Source organism: Arachis hypogaea, chromosome 5 (assembly GCF_003086295.3).
Source record: "Arachis hypogaea cultivar Tifrunner chromosome 5, arahy.Tifrunner.gnm2.J5K5, whole genome shotgun sequence".
Classification (NCBI taxonomy): Eukaryota; Viridiplantae; Streptophyta; class Magnoliopsida; order Fabales; family Fabaceae; genus Arachis; species Arachis hypogaea.
Genome location: NC_092040.1, coordinates 87999234 through 88024326, shown reverse-complemented (window position 1 = coordinate 88024326; position 25093 = coordinate 87999234). Strand labels below are relative to the sequence as shown.

Genomic DNA, 25093 nt, shown 5'->3' with positions numbered 1-25093 from the left:
TTGAACACATGATGTAAATATATTTGATCTAATTATAAGTAAAATTTTTTTCATAATTAAACTCTCTCTGGTGTATTCAAAATGTCTGATTTACAGGTACTATAATATGAAGGAAAACATCAAACCAAATATACACTCAACCTGGAATTTTACACCCAAAAAATGTTGATTATACACCCAAACATCTATCCCCCCTAATGATTTATCCCTAAAACCCTAAACTCTAAACCCTAAATCCTAACTCTAAATTCATAAACCCTAAACCCTAAACCCTAAAAACTAAACCCTAAAACCTAAAACCCTAGAACCCTAAACCATAAACTCAAAACCCTAAAACATAAACCCTAAACCCTAAACACTAAACCCTAAAAACCTAAACCCTAAACCACCCAACCTACTATACTGAAATCATTGATTTTTACACCCATAAGATCTCATTTTACATCAAAAAAAAATTTTAAATATACACCAAACTTCTATCCCATGATGCTTTATTCCTAAACCCCTAAAATCCTAAACCCTAAATCCTAAACCCTAAACCTTAAATCCTAAAAGCCTAAACCCTAAACCCTAAACCGCCTAAATTATTGATTTTTACACCCATAAGATCTCATCTTACACCCAAGGAAAGTTAAATATACACCAGACTTCTATCCCCTAATGCTTTATCCCTAAACCGCTAAAATCCTAAACCCTAAACCCTAAGCCCCTAGACCCTTAAACCCGTAAACCTTTAAACTCTTAAACTCTAAACCCTAAACCCTAAATCCTATACCATAATAAAAAATAAAAAATAATTTATAACATAAACAACATATTCTGAAATATATATATGTATGTAAAATTTCAAACACAAGAAAGTTCAAAAATACACCCAAGAAAAACTATGGTTTACACCCATATTTTGTAACTATACACCCTTTTTATTTGTACTCCGAACTCTTGTAGAAAAAACCTGCAGCCTTGGCATAGTCCTTATATAATTTTGCAGCATCTTCAAGGTTTTTAAAAGTCATTCCAATCTTGGGAACAAGTTGCTCATCAACAACAGAGAGGGGCTACAAAATACAACATGTTAAAAACAATAAAATACTATAGAATTTCTGCACCTCATAAAAAAATAACAATCAAAGTAACATACACCCAAAGACTCCTGATATACACCCAAACGACAATAAATCAATTAAAAATAACAAGAAAAACCATAAACTGTAAATACACCCAAACTTTCCTAAAATACACCCAAACCTCCCTAAAAATACACCCAAAAAGTTCTGATCTACACCTGAGCGTTTGCTATAAATTGCAAATAATTAATCAAAACTAATGCATTAGATTCAATTCACAGATTATGTTCACGCATTAATTTCACAGTCTAGGTTCAAAAAATTCATAAAATAATCCATAAAATGTAAATTCAAAAAATCCCAACTTAATCCAAACATATGAAGCTAACAATTGTACTTATAACTTAATCCTCAACTTTTCTCCGCAACTTCACTTCACCAGCTTCAACAATTGCTTCACAAGCAACTCTTGTCCTCTGCAAATGAAATAATGCAATGATTAGAATGCATTTGAAAAATATTGCCAATAACAATTTTATGAGAATTCATGAAATGCAGTAAATAAACATGCTAATAAAGATGAAATTAAACCATGCTAGAAATCCATTAGTTAAGAAAAATGATCAACATCAAAACCCCTAGATCATTACTAACAGTGACAATAACAATAAATATTTAAAATCCTACTATGATCAGCATTTATAAAGAAAAACACTTTTTCAGTAGACATGTCTATTTCTCTCGACTGCTTCCATTTAGACTCACTCTGCACTTCTGTGGTAATGCTCCGATCGAAGAGGAGAAAAAAGGATGAGTAGTTCTCATAATTTAAAGTGAAACAAGAAAGTAATCAGTAAGTTACATTATAAAACTTTAAGTCAAAGGCTATCTCCTTTCAAGCACATGAAATTTTTTTAACTTACTTTTACAACCACTAATCTCCTAAGCTGCATAGCTAGATTGAACATTCGAACCTATAGTCAGGGTCAATAGCTACTTCAAGAGCATCCTCTATCATGCCTTGTGATTCCAGAAATCGAACCACACTACCATAAAAACAAGTATATAATTTTAACTAGGATTTTTTCAATAATAAAATAAAAAAATTTATATTTCCCCAAACATGATTTTTGGACTTTAATTCCCAAAATACGATTTTTTTTCATTGGTCCATCGAACTCTATAAAAATTGGCAAGTTCGCCTGGGGAACTCCCTTTTAAGTTTTTTCAATTCGGCGTTATCATCATTTCCAAATAGTATACAAATCTACAAACAATATATAGAAATACACAAAAATACACGAACAACCAGCATTATTTTTTCAAGGATTTTTTAATTATAAATTAAAAAAATAAGCCATATTTAACAAAAAAATTAATTATAAATTAAAAAAAAATAATTAAATATATTTTTAGAGACGATAACAATAGTTGCCATGGTTAAATATGGCTTATTTTTTTAATTTATAATTAAAAAAATCGTTGAAGAAGCCATAATTGTTGCCCGTATATTTTTGTGTATTCCTATATACTGTTTGTAGATCTATATACTATTTGGAGATGATGATAACGCGGAATTGAAAAAACTTAAAAGGGAGTTCGCCGTTTGGTTAGGCGAATTTGCGAATTTTTATAGAGTTTGCCGAAGGGTCCGGCGAACTTGCTTAAATACCCACAAAAAATCGTATTTTAGGAATTAAAGTCCAAAAATCATGTTGGGGAAAATATAAATTTTTTTTATTTAATTATTGAAAAAAAATCCATTTTAACTAGGACACATATATGACATCTTAGAACCAAGCTTTAGAACTGAATTCCTAATTTAGAAAGTAGAACAATACACCCTCTACATTAAGAAGATGGGTAAAACTGCAAAATATGAGACTATACACTTGTATCATGAAAGAACATTAAGCAATAACAATAACAACAATTCAGTGTTAAGAATACCATAACAAAGTGGGCAAGAAGTGATGTGCTATTAATGAGCTAGTACCTGTTGTGATGCTCTTTAGGAATGGATGGTAGAACTTCATTGGCCCTATCCAAGTCACCACGCATCACAAGAGTCTTGTACTCAATCAAGCTCAAAAGTAGTGTGTATCCCATTACATTGAAACCATCAAGAACTGAAATATAATCAAGCACTGCACTACACTATTAGTGTAATATGTGATATCAAATGATACAAAGACTGCACTTACTTGAACTCTTTGTCTATCAAGTAAACCTTACTTTGGCTGGCAAGATATCCCAACAAGTACATAGGACGGTCCAAATGAGACATTGTAGTCACCTAAATTCATAATGGTATTTATCAAGAAGCCTTAACTGAGCCAAGTAGTAAAATAAATCCTTCTCTCCGCAACGAATAAACTTATCAAGACGTAGAGGTGATAACAAGGAGTTCAATAAACATGAGAATTAGAAGATCTTTCAAATTGAACCAAATAGAAAAAATTGGTAATACCTCTCCACCAACACAATAGTTAAGCCTCCAAGAAGAATAGTTGTAGACAAAACAATCCCCAACCCAGATCCCTGTTCTCACATGCTCATTCATTTCATGGAGGAGCTCAAAGGCATCTTCAACACCTTGCTCATCAACGGCCGTTTTACTGTCAAGATATGATGCAACAACATCACGCTGCAAAAGTGGAAGTTAAAATTTTTATTGTGCCTGACTAGCAAATTGCAACCCAATAAAATTTCCCCCCTTTTTTGTGTGTTCGGATAAAATCAACTGTAGATAAAAGGATCAATTTAATTAGAATCCTCACGTTGTACTTCAAGATGTAGAATGATGTGTAACTTGCAATCACCACTATCAGCCTAATAAAGGATCTGGCACAATAAATATTTTAAAAGATTAACGACGACTTACATAGCAAAAAATAGAAAACTACACTTCACCTCATGAAAGCACTTACTTTCACATTAACATCAATCCGACGAATCAACCTGCATTCAGCCCAATTGTAAAAGAAAATGAAATCATTTGAGCACATTGCCAGTACAGTGCCACCAAATATTGGTTCAGCTGAAAATGTTGGCCGGATACTCTTCTTTTCTTGAAAGAAAACATAATTCTCACTACAATCAAATTTTCCTGGAGAATAATTATTTCACTTCAAAGATAGCAAAATTAATACAAATTTTATTTTGGGAACCCAAATCAGGCAATCTTTAAAAATATAGTGCCCATCTCAAAGCATTGCAAGCACTTAGCCCCTTGTCAAACAAGGATTTTATTGAGATAAATTTTCATAGGTAGATAATTTTTAGATTTATTAAAATTATATTTCGGATGGAAACAATGTTGTTTTATAATGCTTAAATTAAATTTTACCAAAAAAAAATATTTCTTAACTTATAAGGAGAAAAAACAGTTTTCTCATCAGTATCTACTCAAATGTGAAGATTTCATTCATTATTGAGGCAAGAAATGATAATATTGTCCTATTTGACATGATTCAAGGGGATAAGCAATGAGCCTCTACAAGACTTGTAGAAACTATATCTATTTTTTTTAAAAAAAAACTCACTGACGTGAACCCTTGAGGCATCCAATAGCCCAAACTCTTTCAAGACCATAGTTCAATGTATTCTCAAGCCTGAAAGCAGATTAAACCACCATAAAATTGTTAAATGGCCACAATATGTTCATATCCATACTTCAAACTAGTTTTAGTCAATCTTCAAGTCTAGAAAGGAAAGCTTAATTGATGGAAAAATTGTTAATACAATTAGAAGAATCAGATGAAATCCATTCCACTCTGGTGAATCTCAAATCCAGGCATCATTGTCATGAAAAAGAACTCTCTATAGAGTATAATCTTTTAACAAAAACAGCATGAGAGGAAAGGTTAAAAAGAAACATGAGACAAAATATCATTGTTTCTAGGGGAGAAAAAAGTGTTATAAACCCTCATTACATATGATCAAAGGTCAAGGTTAGTTAAATTATTCAAGTTCCACAAGTTATTGATGACAATTGGCTGAAAGGCCATAAGGAACTAAGCAAATTGAAGATAAGCTTAGAACTTAGTATTCTATGAATCTCCAATTACCTATACGTTGTGGAGTGCCATATTCGTACTGTACCATCCTCAGAACCAGTAATAATTATAGGGAGCTCAGGATGAAAGCATACATCAGATACATTGTGTGTGTGACCCTCCAAAGTCTGGACACAATTTTTAGTCTGATAATCCCATATCTGTTTCATAGGTTTTATCCATGTAATAATTCCAATCCATATATACATAAAAGACAAACAAATCTTAGCAAAGTGTAAAGAAAATGGAAAACAGAAAGCAAATCTTAGATTTGTTGATTCTTCTAACTACAGAAGCAAAATACACATAGGAGTTTTAGAACTTTGACCACCCTACAAAATTTTTTCATATTAAATATGCAAGTGAGTTTGTTCTTCTAAAAGATAATTACATAGGAGGAGTACTTTAACAATAAGAAATCTGTTGTTAATACCTCTTCAGCTGAAATCTGCCTCATGAGATAACCATTATGAAGTGTATATATAAAAGTGACATTTAATTAATTTAAGTTCAAAATATAAAAGTGATTTGATTTATACAAGTCAGTCAAATTATGTTATATCTTTATATTATTTTTTTAGGAAACAATAAGGAAAATGAGCAATCTATTCTGCATCTGATAACACTCTTTGACAGGGAGCGCTTAAATTCATCATTCAACTACCCAAATGGATAGAAAAATTTAATAATTAACAATAGTAACAAGAAATAAATAAAGCATCAACTGAAAATGTTACAAATAATTGTCATAGAAAATTTATACTCATTCATCACATTCAACTTACATCCAAGTTAGGAGTAACACATAACCTTACTACTATTATGAGCCCCTTCAGCTATATATATAGATTCAGTATAATGCCATTCTTGCTTTTTCAATACTCAGAATAATAACAATAAGTGTAGCTATATATTCAATTTGTTGTAGTGATAGTTGAAAACTTGGGAAAGAAAAGAGAACTAGAATAATACAATGGTTTAAAAGAAACATGTATTAGAGATCTCACCTCTTTGTCCAGTAATTCTTCAACTTTTGACAGAGAACTAGAGTTGCTTTCTTACTATTTTTCTAAGCACCAACAGCAGATAACTAGTTCTGAGCTCTGTGAAGCAAATCAATAATAAAGGCTTAACGATACTTTGATCAATTTATACTTTGATCATTTTTAATCAACTCCTTTGAATACAATTTTGTAGCAAGTCCTTAGAACAATTTATGTCTAGCAAGAGTTCATAAATTTAACTGCCATTTTAATAAATTTATGCACTTAGTTTATTGAGTAGAAGAAAGAAGAAGATGCATGAGTGAGTTATAAAACAGTGGCTTACCCCATGCTCATCGAATTGTGTGCAATGGATTACATTCAGGTTCAGATAAGGTTCTTTCTCATCTCATACCATCCTATTCTTGCTAATGAATAGTTATATGCGTATGGAAGATACAGTTTTTTTAATTATTATTTTAGTATTGTTATCATTATTAAAAAAATGTGGTAAGCTTAACAAGTGTATGAAACACTAAAACTACTAATAAAATCAGTCATATAGACAGATAGTCTATAATGGTTCCATTTTAAGATTTTAACTGAACCTATTGGTCTCTACTTTCTATCACAATTATGAGACAACAAACTCTCATAAATACTTGGTTGGTTCTACATTTGATTCCTAGGCTCCTAGCTACCTACAATATCTCAATCTCAATCTATGAGAATGGTGAACTAGAGATCATATAATTCTCTTCAAGTTGGCAATTTGGTACTCACACATACATTATTATTATGAACTTGCTGGCCTAAAAAAACATCAAAGGAATCAAGAGAAGAAATAACAAATAGAGCATTCAAAGAAATCTGGTTGAAGCATTTCATTGAACATGTTGAGTGCAGGTAAAATTAAAATGATATAAGAGAATTCAAAGAAACAATCGCAAGTATGAACATGAGGATATAATCATAATGGTAAATTGCAGCAACAATAAAGAAATTGCAGAGAAAAATATAGTAGAAGAAGAATTAAATACTCAGTGTTCAGTGAGGTTGGAAGAGAAGAAAAAAGTCGCCAAATAGGGAATTAGGTTTCGCACACATAAAAGAGGGGAAGAGAAAGGACGACGCGAGGGACGACGAACAGTGAAAGGCGAGCGCGAACAGCAACGGTGAACAGCGAACGTGAACTGTGACGCAGCGACGGTGAACAGCGAACGCAAACTGCGATGGTGAACGGCGAATGCGAACTGCGACGGTGAACTTTCTCTATTTCTTGTCTCTTCTCATCTCATCTCAAACGGCAGCAAACAAGGCTTTAGAAGAAATGGAAAGTAAAAAGAAAAGTAGAAAGAGATATAAACTCCATTACGGACGGTCAAAAAAATTATATTATAAATGTCACAATGTTAATTAATGGAGACCCTCAGAATTAGAGTCACAAATTTAGCGTAGCTATATGACTAATTTAGGTATCTTTTTAAAAAAAATTAGAAATAATGGATGTTTTTTTTTTGTTTATCCAAACAGTAAAGATTAATCTGTCGCGGATGTGAACTCTATTTAAGAGTCTGTTGCTGACCAATGAGTTACTGCATATATAAGGCGGAATTTAAACTCCCGATACTTACTTAAATAATGGATGTTTCTATTAGGACACTCTTTTTTATGCAATACTAGGCCAGTTATATATCCATTGCCGTAAGTCCGTAATTAAACTAATGGGCTTCGTTGAACTTGTTTGGCCATTGTTTGGCATCACCAAAAACATGTAATATAGAAAATTTGAAATAACATAAATCTTGGCCAATGTAAAAGTGAAAATGTATTTTACCCTACAAAATGGTTGATCCACGATAAGATAATCACCCACTACTTCACTTGTCTTCCCACTTCTCACACTACTTTGCTCTTTTCTCATTTTGATTTTTAAATTACTCGCCACAAAACTGCTAGTATTTCAATTTCAGGTAGGGCACTGCTATGGTGAGAATGACAAATTTTTCAGCATGTGAAAAAAAAAAGTGGACATCTATTGATGAATACACGTGAAATATGTTAGAGTTGTCTTGATTAAAAGAGATAAGTCCTATTAGAGATTCAGGTAGTATAGATATTGTGGGTCAATTTGATGTTTACTGATGCAAGATTAGGTTAGCATTAAAAATGAGGTGGTGATAATTAAATTATTTTTGGATGTTGAATCCAATATTTTTGTTAAGTGATGAAATTATGTTGTTACTTGAATGCAACATAATAAAAGGGGTTAAAGAAATAATAAAAAAACAAATGAAATGGATGAAGATTTGTGTTATTTGGGCTAGGAGAATAATAATAATAATAATCAGATAAGTATTATTTTGTTATAATGATTATGATTAAATTTTTTAGTTTTTTTTATTTTGAGCTTAGTAATATTTTTTGTAGTTGAATTATTTTTGTAAAATAAATGGATTAGGATAATGTTGCAATTCTTCTTTTTCTTTGAACTTAGTCTCCGTTTAATAATAATAATAATAATAATAATAATAATAATGTGAAAAAAAGTGTTAAAAGAGTTAGAATAACTCAGACTCTTTGTCGGTGTCAAGAGGGCAAAGGCTGACGGCAGAAGATTCTAAAAGGCCTGAAAAATTGAAGGGTATGAAGGAGAAACAACGGGAGCAGGATTGATTAGTGTCGGTACTATTAAACCAACTAAAAAATGATGAAAAAGTATCTAACAGAAATATAAAAACCCAATTTATTGGCTTCATACCCTAGCACACACTTGCTTCTGGTGTTTTTTTGTTATTGTTATTATTATTTTTTAGGTTAATATCATATTTTTTCTTGCTCCATAATGTTATTAGCGTCATATTGTATGGATCACACAATATTTAGACCAGATAAAAAAGCTAAACCCAAACACCATAGATAAAAAATATTCTTCAGGACAGCAGACAAAAATCCTAACAGATTAATCATGGAATTACCTATTACTAATCCAGCAACACTACCAACAGTTTCTCTGACAGTTTCTACGAGTTCTGCAAATGCAGCAGCAATTTGCAGGGTTTTTTGCAGCGTCACAACACGTGTTAACCCCTTAATATAGCCACATTGTTTCAGTAGCTTGGAAAACAAATTTCATTCAGCACAATAGCACAACCCTTAGATAGCGTTTGTTTGCAGAGACTGAAATTGAGACTGAAAAGACAGAGATTCAGTATTATGTTTGTTGAGCCAGAGACTGGTACTTAAATTTCTATCTCTATTTTCAAAATTTTAGTATTTCAGTACCTCCAAAAAGTAGAGACATTGAAGACTGAAAATTTTAAAGACGGGGACTGAAACTTTAATAACATTTTGTACCTAAAATACCCCCAATCAAAACTTAAAAATCCAACTCTACCCATTTGGCTTCTCCTTTCTCTTCACACTCAACCAACTCTCTTCTCCCACCGCTCGTCCCTGCGTTGCCGCCGCCGCTCGTCCTTGCATTGCTGCCGCCGTTCGTCCTTGTGCCGTCACCACCGATCATCCTACGTTGTCGCCACTGATCATCCCTGTGCATTAGTCATGTCTGTCCCTGCACATTCGCCCATGCCCGTCACTGTTTGTGGACCAATGACCAATGTGGTGACTTCAAAAAATTTCCAGAAAAATAGCGAAGGTAAACGCTAATTAAAGGAAGAAGGTTCTTAACTAATGAAATGACCAATCTGTTTTAGGGAGTGTTGCAGATGAAAGTTGGATTATATTGATCTTTGCTGTGATAATGTTTTTTATCATGTATGTTTGGAATTATGGAAGCAAGTGCAAATATGAAATTAAAGTTAAACAAAAGCTATCAATGGATTTGATGCGAGAATTAAGTAGCAATCTAGGCACAATACGAACTCCTGAAATTAGTCTTCTCTATAATAAGTTAGTCAAAGGAAGTCGGAATTAGGAATTTCAGGTTTTATCATTTGGAGATTTTGTGATGCTTTAATTTTAAAATAGGGGTAATTGGTCATTAGCCTCATTTTAGTCTCTGTATTTATTTAAAATTAAATAGGATATTGAAACGTAACTTAATTTTGTATTTTTTTTACACCAAACATAATAAAATTTATTTTTATTTCTATCTCTCAGTTTCTATCTCTATCTCTCAATTTTAATCTCAATCTCTCAGTCTTGATCTTTTTACCAAACTCTACCTTATAGACTTGTAGTCAATAATCAATACTATTACTAGTGTGTAGAAAGAAAAAATCTTTTACACGTGTAGAAGACATGTGTAATTTCCTTAATTAAAGTTTTTGTAAAAGACAAGTACCGTGAAAAAGACATTTACAGCAATTGTTCAAAACTTAGCAGTATGAATTAGTTGTATTGGCCTATAGCCATGGTTAATTAATGTCTGATTTTAGTGTTTAATATAATCAATACAAATTTAATATTTTTATAATATATATGTGGGCTGCGTTTAATATGACGGACGAATGTTAGTCTTTTGTGAGTTGGGTCCAATATAAATATTTGTCTTGAAAAAAAAAATTAAAAGGTATTGATGGCTTTAAGATAAAACTATAGTATAATCTAATAATTTTTTTATAAAATATTAGAATAAAAGTTAGGAAAATTATCGCATGTTCACTGACAAATATTGGAATATGATGTTCATTGGTATTAAAAGATTGCTAATTTTACTCTTGTCATTTAGTAACTATTGTAACGACTAAATAACCCTAATTGAATTGTTAATTTTTCTAAAACAACCAACTAAAACACATGGATATTGGCTTGAAAAGTTATGTAACAATTCTTTATTTTCTGGGCCACAAACTTACATTCAATATATTGATTTTTTTTATATTTTCAACATATTAAATATAACAAAAAATAAAAAAAATAGTATTACACTATTAAAATATAGAGAAAAGCTCTGCATACAAGTTATTAGGGCTTGTATGCTTTACAAGTTAATTAACGAATAAATCCTAAAAACGCGATGCAAGGTCTACGTTCTTCTTCTTCTTCCTCTTCCTCTTCTTCTTCTTTTTTTTACGTTTCTTGCCTTCTTTTTCTTCTTCTTCTTCTTGCTGCACGTTTTTCTTCCTCTTTCTGTTCTTCTTCTTCATTTACGTGCTTTCTCTCTATTTTCTTTCTTCGTTATTCTCGATTTCCATTTTTTTTGACATCAAGCTCTGAAATCATTTTTGAAGAAAAAGAAGCAGCAGAAGATGAGGATGAGAAAGAGAAAGAGTTCTAAAATATGCATAAGGTGCACTTCAACGAATTTTGGGTGTATTTCTTAAATCCTTTTGGTGTATTTTTGTAATCCTTTAGGTGTATTTCTGTAATTCTTTGGGTGTATTTCTATAATCATTGGGTGAATTCCTGTAACCGTTTGGGTGTATTTCTGTAATCGTTGGGAGTGTATTTCTGTAATCGTTTGAGTGTATTTCTGAAGTTCCATTATCTTCAAATTTGGCAAGAAAATTGTTTTCATGGAGGAAGAAGAAGAAGAGTAGTTCATAATGCATGGTGAGTAGCGCGCTTTGGAAACAAGAAGTTGTTGAATAACATGCGTTTTATTTACTCTTGAATGTGAAAATGTGTAATGCGTTAATTAAGTGTAATACATGTGTTTTATTGGACTTGTAAGACTTGTAAGCCAAAAAGACTTGTATGTGTAGTAAGCTTCTAAAATATATTTTTAAAATATAAGATAGATAAATATGTATAGTTTTGATGATTAAAAAAGAAATGTATTAAATAATTTAGATCTTTTACTAAAATAAAATAAAAAAATCTATATTTTTCAAATTGTTTTAAACTAAAATTCATCACGTAAATATTTTTTTTATAACTTATATAAATTGTTACAGGATACGTAATAAATGTACTATTTATTCATAAATCATACTTTATTATCATAAATTATTAAGTTTATTATATCTTCTTTTATTACAAAAATTATGCTATTTTACTATTATTTAACTACTTTTAAATTTAATACTATTAATTAATACATAAATAATAATAATAATAATAGAATAATAAATTTTTAAAACTATACATAAAATTTATTAGTCTAACACGATTTACGAATAAATAACAAAAAATTTAATATATTGAATTTTATCGAATAAAAATAAAACAAAATAAACAAATATATATTAAAAAAATATTTCTAAAAAAATAACATTCATAAATGTATAATAAAATATTAAACATAATACAAAATTTAAATGAAAAACATAAAAATCGTTCCAATGATAAAAATCATATATAATATATATATATATATATATATATATATATATATATATATATAATACTATAATTTCTTGCAAATTAATATTTACAAGATATTTTTTTTGACTAATTATATTAATATTTCTAATAAGTTTGACCATACTTGTAAAATAGAAAAAAATTCATCATTTTCATAGGATCTTAATTTGAAAATAAATCGTAAAATTTTCTAAATAATAATACTTAGAATCATATTAGTTTGTTGTATTATAGTGTTTTTAGTCCAAACAAAAAATAATACACCCAAATGTTACCAAAAAATAATTAATTTTTATGAAAAAAGTATTTAGACAAATTACAATATATTTAATAAAGTATTAGTTTGTGAGTAATTATAATATTTTTATTAATTCTGTAAAAAAATACATTAACATTATGATCAAAATTTTCATTATATATATATATATATATATATATATATATATATATATATATATATATATATATATATATATATAATTCTTTTAATCAAATGTATTATGATTTTTTTCATAGGGTGATTTTTACATTATTAATTTAAACTTTGTATTATCATTTTATATTTTGTTATTATAAAAGTATGAATGTTAATTTTTTTTTATAGGAATGTTATTCATAACATATTTTTTTATAATTTATTTTTACTGAATAAAATTTTATGTGTTAGATTTTTGGTTATTTATTGTATATGGATAAATATCTAAATTGATATTTAAAGAATTTTAGATCGGATATTTTAGTCTTTAAAAAATTTTATTTTTTAAAAATCCTTGTTTATTACTTTCATCATATAGATTCGTCCTTCTATCGTTTATTTTAAAAGAATTTAATTTTTCTTAGAGTGTATTTTTGCAACTTAACTATTTTGTAATAAAATTTATTAAAGATTTATTTATTCAATAAATATATTAAAAATTTAATTGAAAATAACAAAAAGATCAATTTATCAATTAAATTTTTTAGAGTCTTATTTATTCTTCATATCTTTTAAGATTAATTTTGTGGGAAATGTAAACTTTAGGATCCTATTTTGTAACTTATTCTAAAACAAATGAAATGCTTAAAGAAATTGTGACATTTATTGCTAAAGTATAATTATGTGCAATTTATAAAAGAAGTTTATAGAAATAAAAAGAAGTCTAGCTTGCGGGTTATATTTAATTTTTTATAAAAAAAATTTTGTTATTATTGTTAATGTTGTTTTAATTATTGTTATACTCTTATATTACAATAGTTATAATTAATGAAAATGATAACTATAAATTAAAAATTTTATCGTTATTTTTAAATGCCTAAATAATATGTTTTTTATAAAAAAAACGTTTATAAATGAATCAATCAATTTTCTTTTAGAAGAAAATGAATAATCAATCAATAAGCTTTTTCTTAATAAATTTTCCAATGCTTGTTGAAAAAGAGGTCAGTCACACTAACCTATCACAAGCACTCGTCCAACACCGCAACACAAGCTAGCTATAGATCGAACAATATTGTAATTTTATCTCTCTCATGGTGGGTGAAGAAAAAGACAAATATCTTCTTTATTATGCTCATTAGTCAAACAATTCTACGTACAAGATTTTCATTCAATTTCATTCTTTGATTTATTTTATTATAAATTTTAATGATTAAAAAAAATAAAACATCATGCACAGCTAAAATACAACGGTATACGTGAAACGCTTCTTAAAAGTTAATCCTATTCACTTTTAAAATTGCATGAATAAAAAATTATTATTAAATAAATAAACATATTAACGTTTATTTTAGAATTATCTGTATATATTAACTAATTATTTACATTTAGATGTAAAAAGTAATTATTTATACTATTATTTGATACCTTGTAGTTTATTGCAAATTTAATATTGCAAAACTCATGTCGATCCCTTTAGAATTTTTTGATGAATAATACTATATATTTAATTGTTTTTATCAATCAAATTTAATTAAATTAGTTATAATTAGTATTATTTTAAATTTTATTATTTAAATTAATTAAATTTAACTTATAAAAAATTTGGATAAATAGCATTATTTCTTTTAATATCTTAAAGCCATCATTGTATTTTTTTATTTGGCCAATATTATTTTTTCGGGTATAAGTTACACCAATATTATTTTAAATATCATAACATGCAACCCTTCCATATATGTTAGGAAAATTTTTACGTGTTTCAGTCCCTTTACTGATATATATATTGGTATTGCCAGTTAAAAGTTCGTCATGTTTAGTATTGTATAATGAGAAAAAGGACCATGAAAGAACATCCAAAAGACAGCTAAGGGTAGTCAAAGAAAACGGGAATGAATCTTTTTAGTCGTTAAAAAAATTTGAAAAAATAAAATATAATATCTAATTTTTTATTGTTTTTTTATATTTTTTTTGTTCTACTTATAAAATTAATAATAAAAAATAATATTTTATTTTTTCAATTATTAAAAAAATTGAAAAAAATTATTCCAAAAAAAAAACTTATTTAGTGAGATAACTGAATTAAAACAAACTAGTAGCGGCTCTAGGCTAATGGACTTTGTGCATATAGGTTAGTTTTTTATTTGAACAACTTTCTTAGTTTGATTAATGATTGAGAATTTGTAGTCCAAAGTGTATAAAGGATCGAGGAGTGCTACATATACAAGTGATTTTGGCTTACAAGTCTTATAAGTTGGGCCAAATTTAACACGCGCGTCACTGAACCATTTTTGCGTGTTTCATCTTCGTTTCCTTTTTCGAGTTTTTTATCAAATTTGTTCGATCTCCTTCGTGCGTTCTCTCTTTGCATTCGATCTCCTTCTGTTTTTTTTTATTTTGATGGTTTTTGAAATTAAGCTTTTAAATTGTTTTGAAGATGATGGAACTTGAGAAATACACCCAAATGATTACAAAAATACACCCAAACGATTACAGAAATACATCCAAAGAATTACAGAAATACACCCAAACAGTTACAGAAATACACCCAAATGATTTAAGAAATACACCCAATATAAGAGGGAGACAGTATATTTTTTCTTGAAATTTTTTAATGTTTTGCTGATTAAGGATGAGGCATATGGCAGAACAATCTAAAAAAATCTAGAAAAATAGTAAAACAGTACCTTGAATAATGTTTCTTCATTTTTTCTGGTGATTTTGATGAAGGAGAAAGAGAAAACGAAAAGAGGAGAAGAAATTTCAATAAAAAAGAAGGAGGAAGAGGTAGTGTTAATGACTACGATAACGAGATAGAAAAATTACGAAGAAGAAGAGACACGGAGGAAGAAGAAGAAGAAAAAGAAGAGGAAGCGCGGAAAAAGAAGAAAAAGAAAAAGAGACAAAAAAAACGTGAAAACGGCATGAGTATAAATGACTTGTATGAAAAAGTGCTTGTATGTGGAGAATAATCTTAAAGGATTTCAAAAAGAAAACAATTATGAAATAAAAGAGTAATAACTAATAAGATTTGTAACCTTTCTATATGTGTCTCTTGATCCCCTCCACCGTATATATAAGATAAATTATTGAAGTGTTTGAAATTTAATAAAAAATAAGTGAAAATAAAAAATAACATCTTATTTTTTAATACTTATTTTGTATTTTTATTTTTTAATAATTTTTAAACTTTTAAGATCTTATAAAAAAATGAAATGCTATCTGCAATGATCAATCAAATAGTATGTTTATTATTTACCATTTTTAATTGATCATTATAGTTAGAATGCACACGCTTTGATCCGATCTGAAGATTTAGTATGGACTCAAATATTTTAGAATTAATTTGGTGTGATTTGACTGGATTTAGATCCGAGTAAGGATCTCAAATATAGGCTTGATCATTATAGGGTCGGATCTAGATCAAGACGTATCTGACTTCATCCGATCCATGTGCACTCTACAGGACTAAAAAAGGTATATATGTTTTAAATTAATTTTAATATTATGTTATATTAATTATAAGTTTATTATTTTATTTTTAATTATATTTGTTGAATTAGAAAATAAATCAAAGAAACATGAAATTAGAATTTACGAACAAATTCAAATTTAAGTATAGTTATCAATTTCTTTATAATAAGTATTTTTTTTCTTTATAAATGAGTGCATTATAATTTTTTTACATAAAATTTATCATGATCCGGACTTCACCCGATTGAAACTAGGTTTTAGTGTGGCCCAATAGTAGTGTAATTTTACCGGATTTAGGGTTGAATAAGAATTTAAAAAATAGACCCAATTATTATTTAAGATCGAATTTGAATCAAGACGAATTCAATTTTAACCAGTTCCATGTACACCTCTAATTACAGTTAGCAAAACTACCGTTTACCTACCACTAATTTAAAATTACATTATTTTTTTGTATTATATTTTGAATGAATTTACATTATAATGATATGACTCCTATTTTGATAATGTCACTGGCTCAAAAAAAAAAAATCTTAATGAAAAAGATGATCATCATAATCTTACATATTTAATTGAAAAGGTCAATATATTTTGTCATCATATTTTATTTTGTTGTAAATTAAATATATTATGATTAATTTAAATATTATTATTGTTAAATCCTAAATTGTAACTGCTAAATTCTAAATTTTAAATCTTATACCCTAATTTTGGATTGAATTTTGTTAACGAAAGTTTACATAAAATTATTTTTTGTAAAATTAATTTTGATTAAAAATAAATTGGTGTTAATGTGACTTATATTTGACGACTTTTATATTAAAATAGATCATAGTAAATAAAATGTTATTTAAATTATATTACTGAAAATTACTTTTAAATAAAAAATATTAATTTAAATAATTATTTTATTTTATTTTATTTTATTATTTTAATTTAGATATTTAAATAAATTTTATTAATTAATTTTATAATAAAAATTAATATTTATTTATTAAATTAAAAATAGCATAAAGTAATTTAAGAAATACACTTTATATAAAAAAAATCATATATGAATAATATATCAAAATATATTTTATTAAATTATATTATTCATCATTTTTTATTATTTTTAGTATTTTTATTTAGCATTATTTTTTACGATAAATTTTTACTATTTATAATTTTAATGTTATTTATAATTAATTTTTTTATTTATTTTGTTTTTTTAATAGAATCAATAATTCATATTATAACAAAATTATAATAATAAATATAGTATAACAGAATTATACTTACAAATTTTAATAAAATCGAACAAAAAAATAAAAAAAGTGTTACATAAAACAAAATTAACATACAATAAAAAATAGAATAAAAAAACTCATATAAATAAAAAAAATAAAAATTCTATTAAAAATATAATTATATATATAACAGATTTGAGTAATAATGAGATTGCAAAAAAAAAAAACAATAAAGTTGGTAAAAAAAAATTCAATCAACTAATTATCCAATGTAATTTTACATAAGCTAAAATTTTTAATTTCACATAAACGTGGATTTAGGTTTTGAAATTACATCTATCTCGAAAAAAAAAAAACAAAAACAAAAAATAAACATTCAAAAAATCTAAAATGCATTTTTCTCTTTTCCAATGCTAGACTCCACATGTGGATATCCGTGAGGGTGTGGATACAACCCACGAATGGCTAATTCCTGCTTACAAAAAGTTGTTGGAAAAGTACTGGGAAACGGATGAGAAATGAAAAAATATAAGGAAAAAAGCGAGGGAGAATCGAGCGTCACTCTTAGGTGGTTCTGTCCATTGCGGTGGTTCTATTCCACTGAGCTCAACTATAGAGAGGATGGTAACATAATTTAAGTGGCTTTAGATCTTATTTAATAGACATTTATTTATATAAAAAATTTTTATTCTGTGTTTATGTGAAATAGAAGAAGCAGTTAGACCGTACACCAACTCATGAGGAAGTCTTCAAGGAAACCCACACACTTAAAAGTGACAAGTCTAAATGGGTGGACAAACGCTCTCAAGACACTCATGTGAGATATAGTATAAATATTAAGTAGATAGATTTTTCACTACTACTATTTAGTTTCTTCTCTGTTACTTATTATTATTAGTAGTAGTTGTTGTGTTTTTTAATTTTGTTTTTATAACAGAATTACATCCAAAAACCAGAGTTATAGTACCTTTGTTTTTTAACATTTCAAGCAAAATGAAACTCTAATTTCTTCCAGATCTGAGCAAAGAAACATGTGTTTTAATTTACATATCTGAAAAACATGTGTCTAATTCTATACGACAATATATGTATTTGCTGGTTTTGGACCTACTTCTCATGCTCTGTTAGATTTCTGAGTTTGTGGCATATTGATTAACTTGTGGTTTTATGGATGATAACCTAAGAAAGCATCTAATATAAGTTTAACTAATTTTTTAGGGGAGTAAAGTTCTTGTTTCTTAAAAAGCAAGCATTGTATTTTGTTTCACCTTGTTATAATTGATTTTTGTTCTGCCATGCATTTGATGATTTGAACTGTGAAAATCTTCTGTATGTTTAATAATATTATAATACATTATTTATTTTAATTTCTCCATAAGAAATTAAATCAGTGTGTCAAATATAATTAAATGTTTTATCTTGCCTTCACAGTTGCATACACTAGGTTATAATTCCCCTGTGTATACTGCAATGTATATCTACAGAAATACATGTTAGTTTATGTTTATGTTTTTATATACTTGTTAATTAGTAGAGGATGTAAATATAATCAAGTGTACTTACCCTCCTACTTGTCCACCTACATACCACGGTAACCAGTCTCGTTTGAGCGACAAATTCAGAGATTTTATCCATGTCATTGTACCCAAATATGGAATAACTGCATCATGATCTCCACTGTATACTCCACATGGTGATGTGAATTTAATAATTAATTAGAGCTATAAACAATGTGTACGATGTATAACTGTGTAAATATATATTTTACCTGTAAATCAAAACTTTATAGTCTTTGTTAATAAGATACTTGTGATATGGTACAGTGCTTGTGACATCATAGGTGTAAGATAAACTCCGATTGCATCTGTTCCATTCCATCTTGATTCCCTAATAAATATTTTCATAACTTGATATAGTATGCAAATTAAATAGCATTGCTAATAATCATTCTGCAACAGGAGAAGTTTATAAAAAAGTTAGCAGAAGTTCAGGCCCAACATGTTGAGGCTCAAGCACAAGGAATGGAGCTACCACCAATTGATGAAGACTTGATTTGGGAGGAAGTGTGTGGTGGGCAAAAGAAGAATCGAGTTTACGGAAAAGGAGCATTCTTTTCTAGCTCTATTAAGTCTAGAACCACTTCTGCCAACTCTGTATCTGGAAGAGCATCTACAAATCAAAATTCTGTTCCTGATTTGCGAGAACAGATTCATAATCTCAATGAAGAGCTTTTTCAACGTGTTACTCAACAGACAGATGAGCGTATTAGTAAGTTGTTAGATACACGCTTGGCTCCTTTGGAAAAGACTCAAAAGAAGTTAGAAAAGTTAGAACGGGCAATTGAAAAGGCCAAGAAGGAAAAGCTGAAACAGAAGAGATGGAATGAGGCTTATGTTAGCTATTACAAGAAGGTTAGAACGTCAAGTAGTTCCACTACTGCTCCACCGCCACCGCCACCGCCGCCACCTTCAATCTCTTCGGATGAAGACTATGATGATGATGGGGATGAAGATGACACTGAGGACTATAGTTGATAAATTTAGTATGGTTGAACAATATACTGAGGATTATAGTTGATAATACACTTTGTTTATGTTTTGAATTATATTGACTTGCTTGTTTATAATACTTTTCTTTTAGCTTTATAATATGATGAATTTGTTTATTTTTTGTAATATTATAAATATTTGAATACTAATTAGATAAAAAATTGTAATTATTAAATTTATATTATTTTGTATAAAACAGGTTTGTTTTACAATGAAAAATCTAAAAAAAATTTCATTTTATCTTACTGACAGATTTACAGACAGATTTTCTGTCTGTAATCTAAAAAAATTTACAGACAGAAAATCTGTCGGAAAATCCGTCTGTGATTACCGAGGGAAAATTCGTCGGAAAATTTGTCTGTAATTACCGACGGAAAATCTGTCGAAAAATCTGTCTGTAATTGCAGACGGAAAATCCGTCTGAAAATCCGTCGGAAAGTTCGTCTTCTTCAGGAAATGGAGGGAAAATTTACAGAGGGAAAATCCGTCGGTAACTGGTAAAAATCCGTCGGTAATTTTCCGACAGAAAAAAATCCGTCGGTAACTAATTTCCGACGAGGCTTTTACAGAGGGACAAAATCCGTCAGTAATTCCGTCGGTAACTAAAAATCCGTCTGTAATATAAACCAAATCTGTCTGTAAATCTGTCTTTATTAAGCCATTTTCTAGTAGTGACATAGCCTTAACCTACTACAAATAAAAATTAAGTTCACCAACTTCTCCACTATTCATAATTATATCAGTCTACTATTACAGCTACTAACACATACTTATAAGAAATTAAGCTAAACCAATCAAATCTACATCAGGTTCTTGACCAAAAACTATTTTTGGTCCAGATCAACGCTACAAAAATATTTTTATTTTGTCAGGATATGAGACAATCAAATTTATTTAATATCTACTTAATATACTAAAACTGAGTTTTTTTCCGACTAATAAGGGTGACGTATCGATCTCTCGTGAGCCCATTTTTCCTCCAAAACGAATGAAAATTTTCATATATTCTAAATTATTTTATAAAAAATACCTTTATTATAATTATATTATTATATTATAATTAGTATTTAATGAATGATATATAATTATACTAATTTAGAAACATATCTTCATTATAATTGTATCAAATCAATATTTAATGCACTATTAAACTACTTATCAATTATAATGCGTAATTACTGTACATAATAAAAAATTGCCTTAATAATAAGTAATTTACATATTTATTTTTGTTTTACTAAGGTCTATAAATAGTATTTTTCTGTGGTACATGAATCTAAATTTGAGAGTCAGCTCATAATTTTATATTTAGTATTTTTTTTACTACTTCGTAGAATAAGAATGTATTCTTCGTTTTTTATTGAAGTTGATCCTTTTAAGGTACAATTTATAATTTTTTATAATATTTTCATATACTCATTCTATTATATTATTCTTTTAATAATTTATTAATTGTGGTTACTCTAAGTTATTCTTATCGTCTAATATTCCATTTCAATTATCTTTTACCACAATCGTTTACAATGCATCACATCCATGAAATACCTCATCGAGTTGTCTTCACTGATTCAGGTTCCAACTACATGGATGTAAGCGTTCAAAGAAGGGACAATAATCTCTACTTTACGGAAGGATGGTTGGATCTACTCACCTATTATGACCAACCTAATGGAATGTGGTTAAAATTAGCCTTTTTGGGAGGAGCTCGATTTTTGATTGAGGAATTGCATCCACGGAACTTTATAGGGCAAATTCAAGTTCCATCCCCTCCATGCTTTTTACGTCTGCCCGAAAATCTTCGAAGTGGAGCACATAATGAGATTGAATTCCCTTAGTTTAAGTTCAATTTTGCTAAATTCATGACAAATTCGGATATGTAATTTCAACGATTGGTAATCTATTTAAATTTTCTTATTTTAAGTTGTTCATTATTAGAATAATTTTATAACATACTGTGATTTTTTTTTTCAGAAATTACCAGCTTTCTTTTGCATGCATACAATACCATTGAGAGAAACAATGGTTAGTTTGGTTTCTCGGTGTGACAATTCTATACCTTGCCGCATTGCATGGATAGCGGATGATGAAGCTTATTTAATAAGAGAATAGTTTGAATTTGCACGAATTCTAAATGTTGATATTTGCGATGTTATTTCAGTTGGTTATCGTTACGAGAATGACTCTATACTATACGTGACTAAGAACTAGAATAGATTCAATATTGTTTAAGTAATTTGGTTTTAATATTAGTATTTGATTAAATTATAATTAGAAAATTTTAAATTATTGCCTCAATTTATATATTATGAGTATTTTCGTGGATGTACTATTTTTAAATAATTTAATAATTAATAAAATGAAGAGGTGTCAAATATATTATTTAAGTTTATTTTTATTCTTTATTTCTTTATTTGTATTTCATTATATTTGACAAAAAATCTCTACCTAAATATATAATTTTTGTTGACCTAAACACAATTTAGTTGCCAATAAAAATCGATTTTATCTATAAAAAATAATGAAACATGTATCTTTTAATATTATATTAATATAGTAAGTAAACATTATGATATAATAGTATCTTTAATTGTATTATAATTAGTTCATAATTAATGTATAATTATATTATTTTAGAAAAAATTTTTCATCATAATTATATCAAATCAATATTTAATTATGATAAAATATGTTAATTATAATTATATCATAAAATTATAATAATTACGATAATGATGTTATATATTTTAATCATTTATATAAGTAAATAAACTAGAAAACAATCAAATCAAATCATGATGGTAAATAAATAATATAGAATAATATTAAGCATTTAATTACATTATAATTAGCTCATGAATAATATATGATTATATTATTTTAGAAAAATATTTTTATTATAATTATATCAAATTAATATTTAATATATTATTTAAATTTATTTTTTATATAACAATAATATTATATATTTATATATCACTTTTTTAAACTCATTCTTACAAATATTGACATATAATTAATATAGATAACATATATATTTAATAAATATCTTTATTAAATTAATTATAACGATTAATACAAGATAATCTCATAAATATAACCTAATTATAGCAAGAATTTTCATAAAAATAATTGACTACTAATTTGAATATAATTGATATAGTTAAACTGATACAACCGATAAGATTGAGAATATATAATAATTATAGCAATTATTATATCAATTATAATAATAATTCACGTGACTTTATATATAGTAATTTTTGAATTATAATTGTCACATAATTATACTTGAATATTATTTAATTTTAGATGTTTTATAGGTAATATTCATTATCACATGAATTATCATCGTTACTCAATAATAATAATAATTTCGAATTTATATAATTGATATAATTGATATAGTTCTAATTCTCATTCTCATTCGTATGTAATAATTTTATTAGTATGTATTCACATTTTTAATCAATATATAATAATAATAATATTATATAGATATAAAATTAATTAGTTAACAAATTGAATTCAGCTTATGAATTTTTATTTTCTACTCAAATTTTTAATCATTAGTGATTTTATTTTTTATATTTATAGTAAATTTTTTTATATTTACAGTAAATTTTGACTATAAAAAAATTAGTTTTGATTGTTTCCTATTTTATTTATTTACAGTTATAATTAAATTTGATATAATTATAGTAATATAAAACTTCTTCATATATAGCAATAATATCATGAAAATATTATTGCACGATTGTAGAATAAAAAATAATCATATATATAAAATAAAATAATTATAACAAAAAAATTAATACATGTGATTTAAATATTTTTAATAGCCGGTAACATGGAGTTTAACAAAATATAATTCATATATTTTTTTATTTATGTATATGTATATAATTATTTATATATATATATAATTATTTAACAAAATTAATATATATGTATATATAAATAAAAAAATTATTATAATTTCTGAAAATTATACATGAATTTTTTTCTCAAATAAATTTATTCTAATTATATTACAATTAGCTCATGAATAATGCATGATTATATTAATTTAAGAAAATATCTTCATTATAATTATATCAAATTAATATTTAATGTGTTATTAAACTATTTATAAATCATCGATATTTTTAATCATTCTAATTATATCAATTGATATAGTTCTAATTCTCATTCAAGTGCAATAATTTTATTAGGAGATAATTGATGTACATATTAATAGTGACCCATTTAATTTGATATCAATTAGTGGATAATAATAATAATAATAATAATAATAATAATAATAATAATAATAATAATAATAATAATAATAATAATAATAATAATAATAAAGTCTACACGGTACATGCATTATATTTTAGAAAGGTAAAATATATTTTAAAAAATTAGAGTATTAATAATCAATTATGATTAATATTAATATCAATATCAATAATTAATTTTTATAATTATTTTTTGTATTACTAAAGGCTACATATAGTGTTTTTTCTTTTTTGTAGAATAAAAAAGGTTGTGATTCATAACATTTTTGTAAAATTATATCGTATGTACATAAGATTAATTAGATAACAAATTGAATTTTAATTAATATGTTTTATTTTCTGCTCATATTTTTTTATTAATTATTTTACTTTTTATATTTACAGTAATATTGAATGTAAAAAAGAAAAAAATAATATTTAATATTATCTATTTTATTTATTTAGATTCATAATTAAATTTGATATAATTATAGCAAGTATCTAGGATTAATAATAACATGATAATATAATTTTAAGTTGTATAATATAATAAAAAAATATAGCAATTTATGTATGCTTCCTATATAGTAATAATATTATATATATTTATATATCTCATCTTTTAGCTCTTTCATAAAAATATTGACATATAATTAATGTCGATAACATATATATTTAGTAAGTATCTCCATTGAAAATATTTGTTAACTATTACAGTGTATAATTAGTGTGTGTGTGTATATATATATAAGGATTAATAGTAAATTGTTACAATTATTTATCATCTAG

At 26.8% G+C, this 25093-nt stretch overlaps 2 protein-coding genes and 1 long non-coding RNA gene across 32 annotated transcripts; 1 reads left to right on the top strand and 2 right to left on the bottom strand.

Moving 5' to 3' along the window:
• Window positions 1–780: 780 nt before the first annotated feature.
• LOC140184713 (coatomer subunit beta'-1-like) lies at window positions 781–7478 on the bottom strand. Of its 30 annotated transcripts, XM_072237365.1 has the most exons (11): window positions 7149–7478; window positions 6133–6228; window positions 5138–5286; window positions 4613–4681; window positions 3998–4160; window positions 3848–3911; window positions 3538–3714; window positions 3303–3363; window positions 3064–3214; window positions 1484–1543; window positions 781–1058 (listed from the first exon to the last, which is right to left on the bottom strand). In XM_072237365.1, exons 7-10 carry the CDS (start codon window positions 3628–3630, stop codon window positions 1498–1500), a joined length of 351 nt encoding a protein of 116 aa, XP_072093466.1. In that variant the 5' UTR covers window positions 3631–3714; window positions 3848–3911; window positions 3998–4160; window positions 4613–4681; window positions 5138–5286; window positions 6133–6228; window positions 7149–7478; the 3' UTR covers window positions 781–1058; window positions 1484–1497. The 30 variants fall into 30 exon arrangements, 17 of the variants coding, with proteins under 17 accessions (XP_072093466.1, XP_072093455.1, XP_072093456.1 ...); XR_011882210.1 differs by lacking the exon at window positions 781–1058 and having other exon boundaries at window positions 1314–1543; window positions 3064–3196; window positions 3272–3363; window positions 3998–4176; XR_011882211.1 differs by lacking the exon at window positions 781–1058 and having other exon boundaries at window positions 1314–1543; window positions 3064–3219; window positions 3998–4132.
• Window positions 7479–17961: 10483 nt separating this feature from the next.
• On the top strand, window positions 17962–20161 carry LOC112801753 (uncharacterized). Its single transcript, XM_025844657.3, has 3 exons — window positions 17962–18120; window positions 18206–18313; window positions 19455–20161. Exons 1-3 carry the CDS (start codon window positions 18118–18120, stop codon window positions 20028–20030), a joined length of 687 nt encoding a protein of 228 aa, XP_025700442.1. The 5' UTR covers window positions 17962–18117; the 3' UTR covers window positions 20031–20161.
• Window positions 18919–19385, bottom strand: LOC112801754 (uncharacterized). The gene is made up of 3 exons (XR_011882200.1): window positions 19265–19385; window positions 19060–19173; window positions 18919–18974 (listed from the first exon to the last, which is right to left on the bottom strand). It is a non-coding gene; the product is annotated as an uncharacterized lncRNA (long non-coding RNA).
• Window positions 20162–25093: the final 4932 nt, after the last annotated feature.

What these genes read in the sequence shown, in the direction of transcription:
- LOC140184713 (XM_072237365.1), bottom strand. Translation starts at nt 3,630, where the DNA reads ATGAATGAGCATGTGAGAACAGGGATCTGGGTTGGGGATTGTTTTGTC. An exon ending in GGGATATCTTGCCAGCCAAA is followed by an intron (nt 3,215 to 3,302) that starts GTAAGGTTTACT and finishes AGTGTAGTGCAG; the next exon opens with TGCTTGATTATATTTCAGTT. An exon ending in CCTAAAGAGCATCACAACAG is followed by an intron (nt 1,544 to 3,063) that starts GTACTAGCTCAT and finishes TTTCATTTGCAG; the next exon opens with AGGACAAGAGTTGCTTGTGA.
- LOC112801753 (XM_025844657.3), top strand. An exon ending in AACGCTCTCAAGACACTCAT is followed by an intron (nt 18,314 to 19,454) that starts GTGAGATATAGT and finishes ATTCTGCAACAG; the next exon opens with GAGAAGTTTATAAAAAAGTT.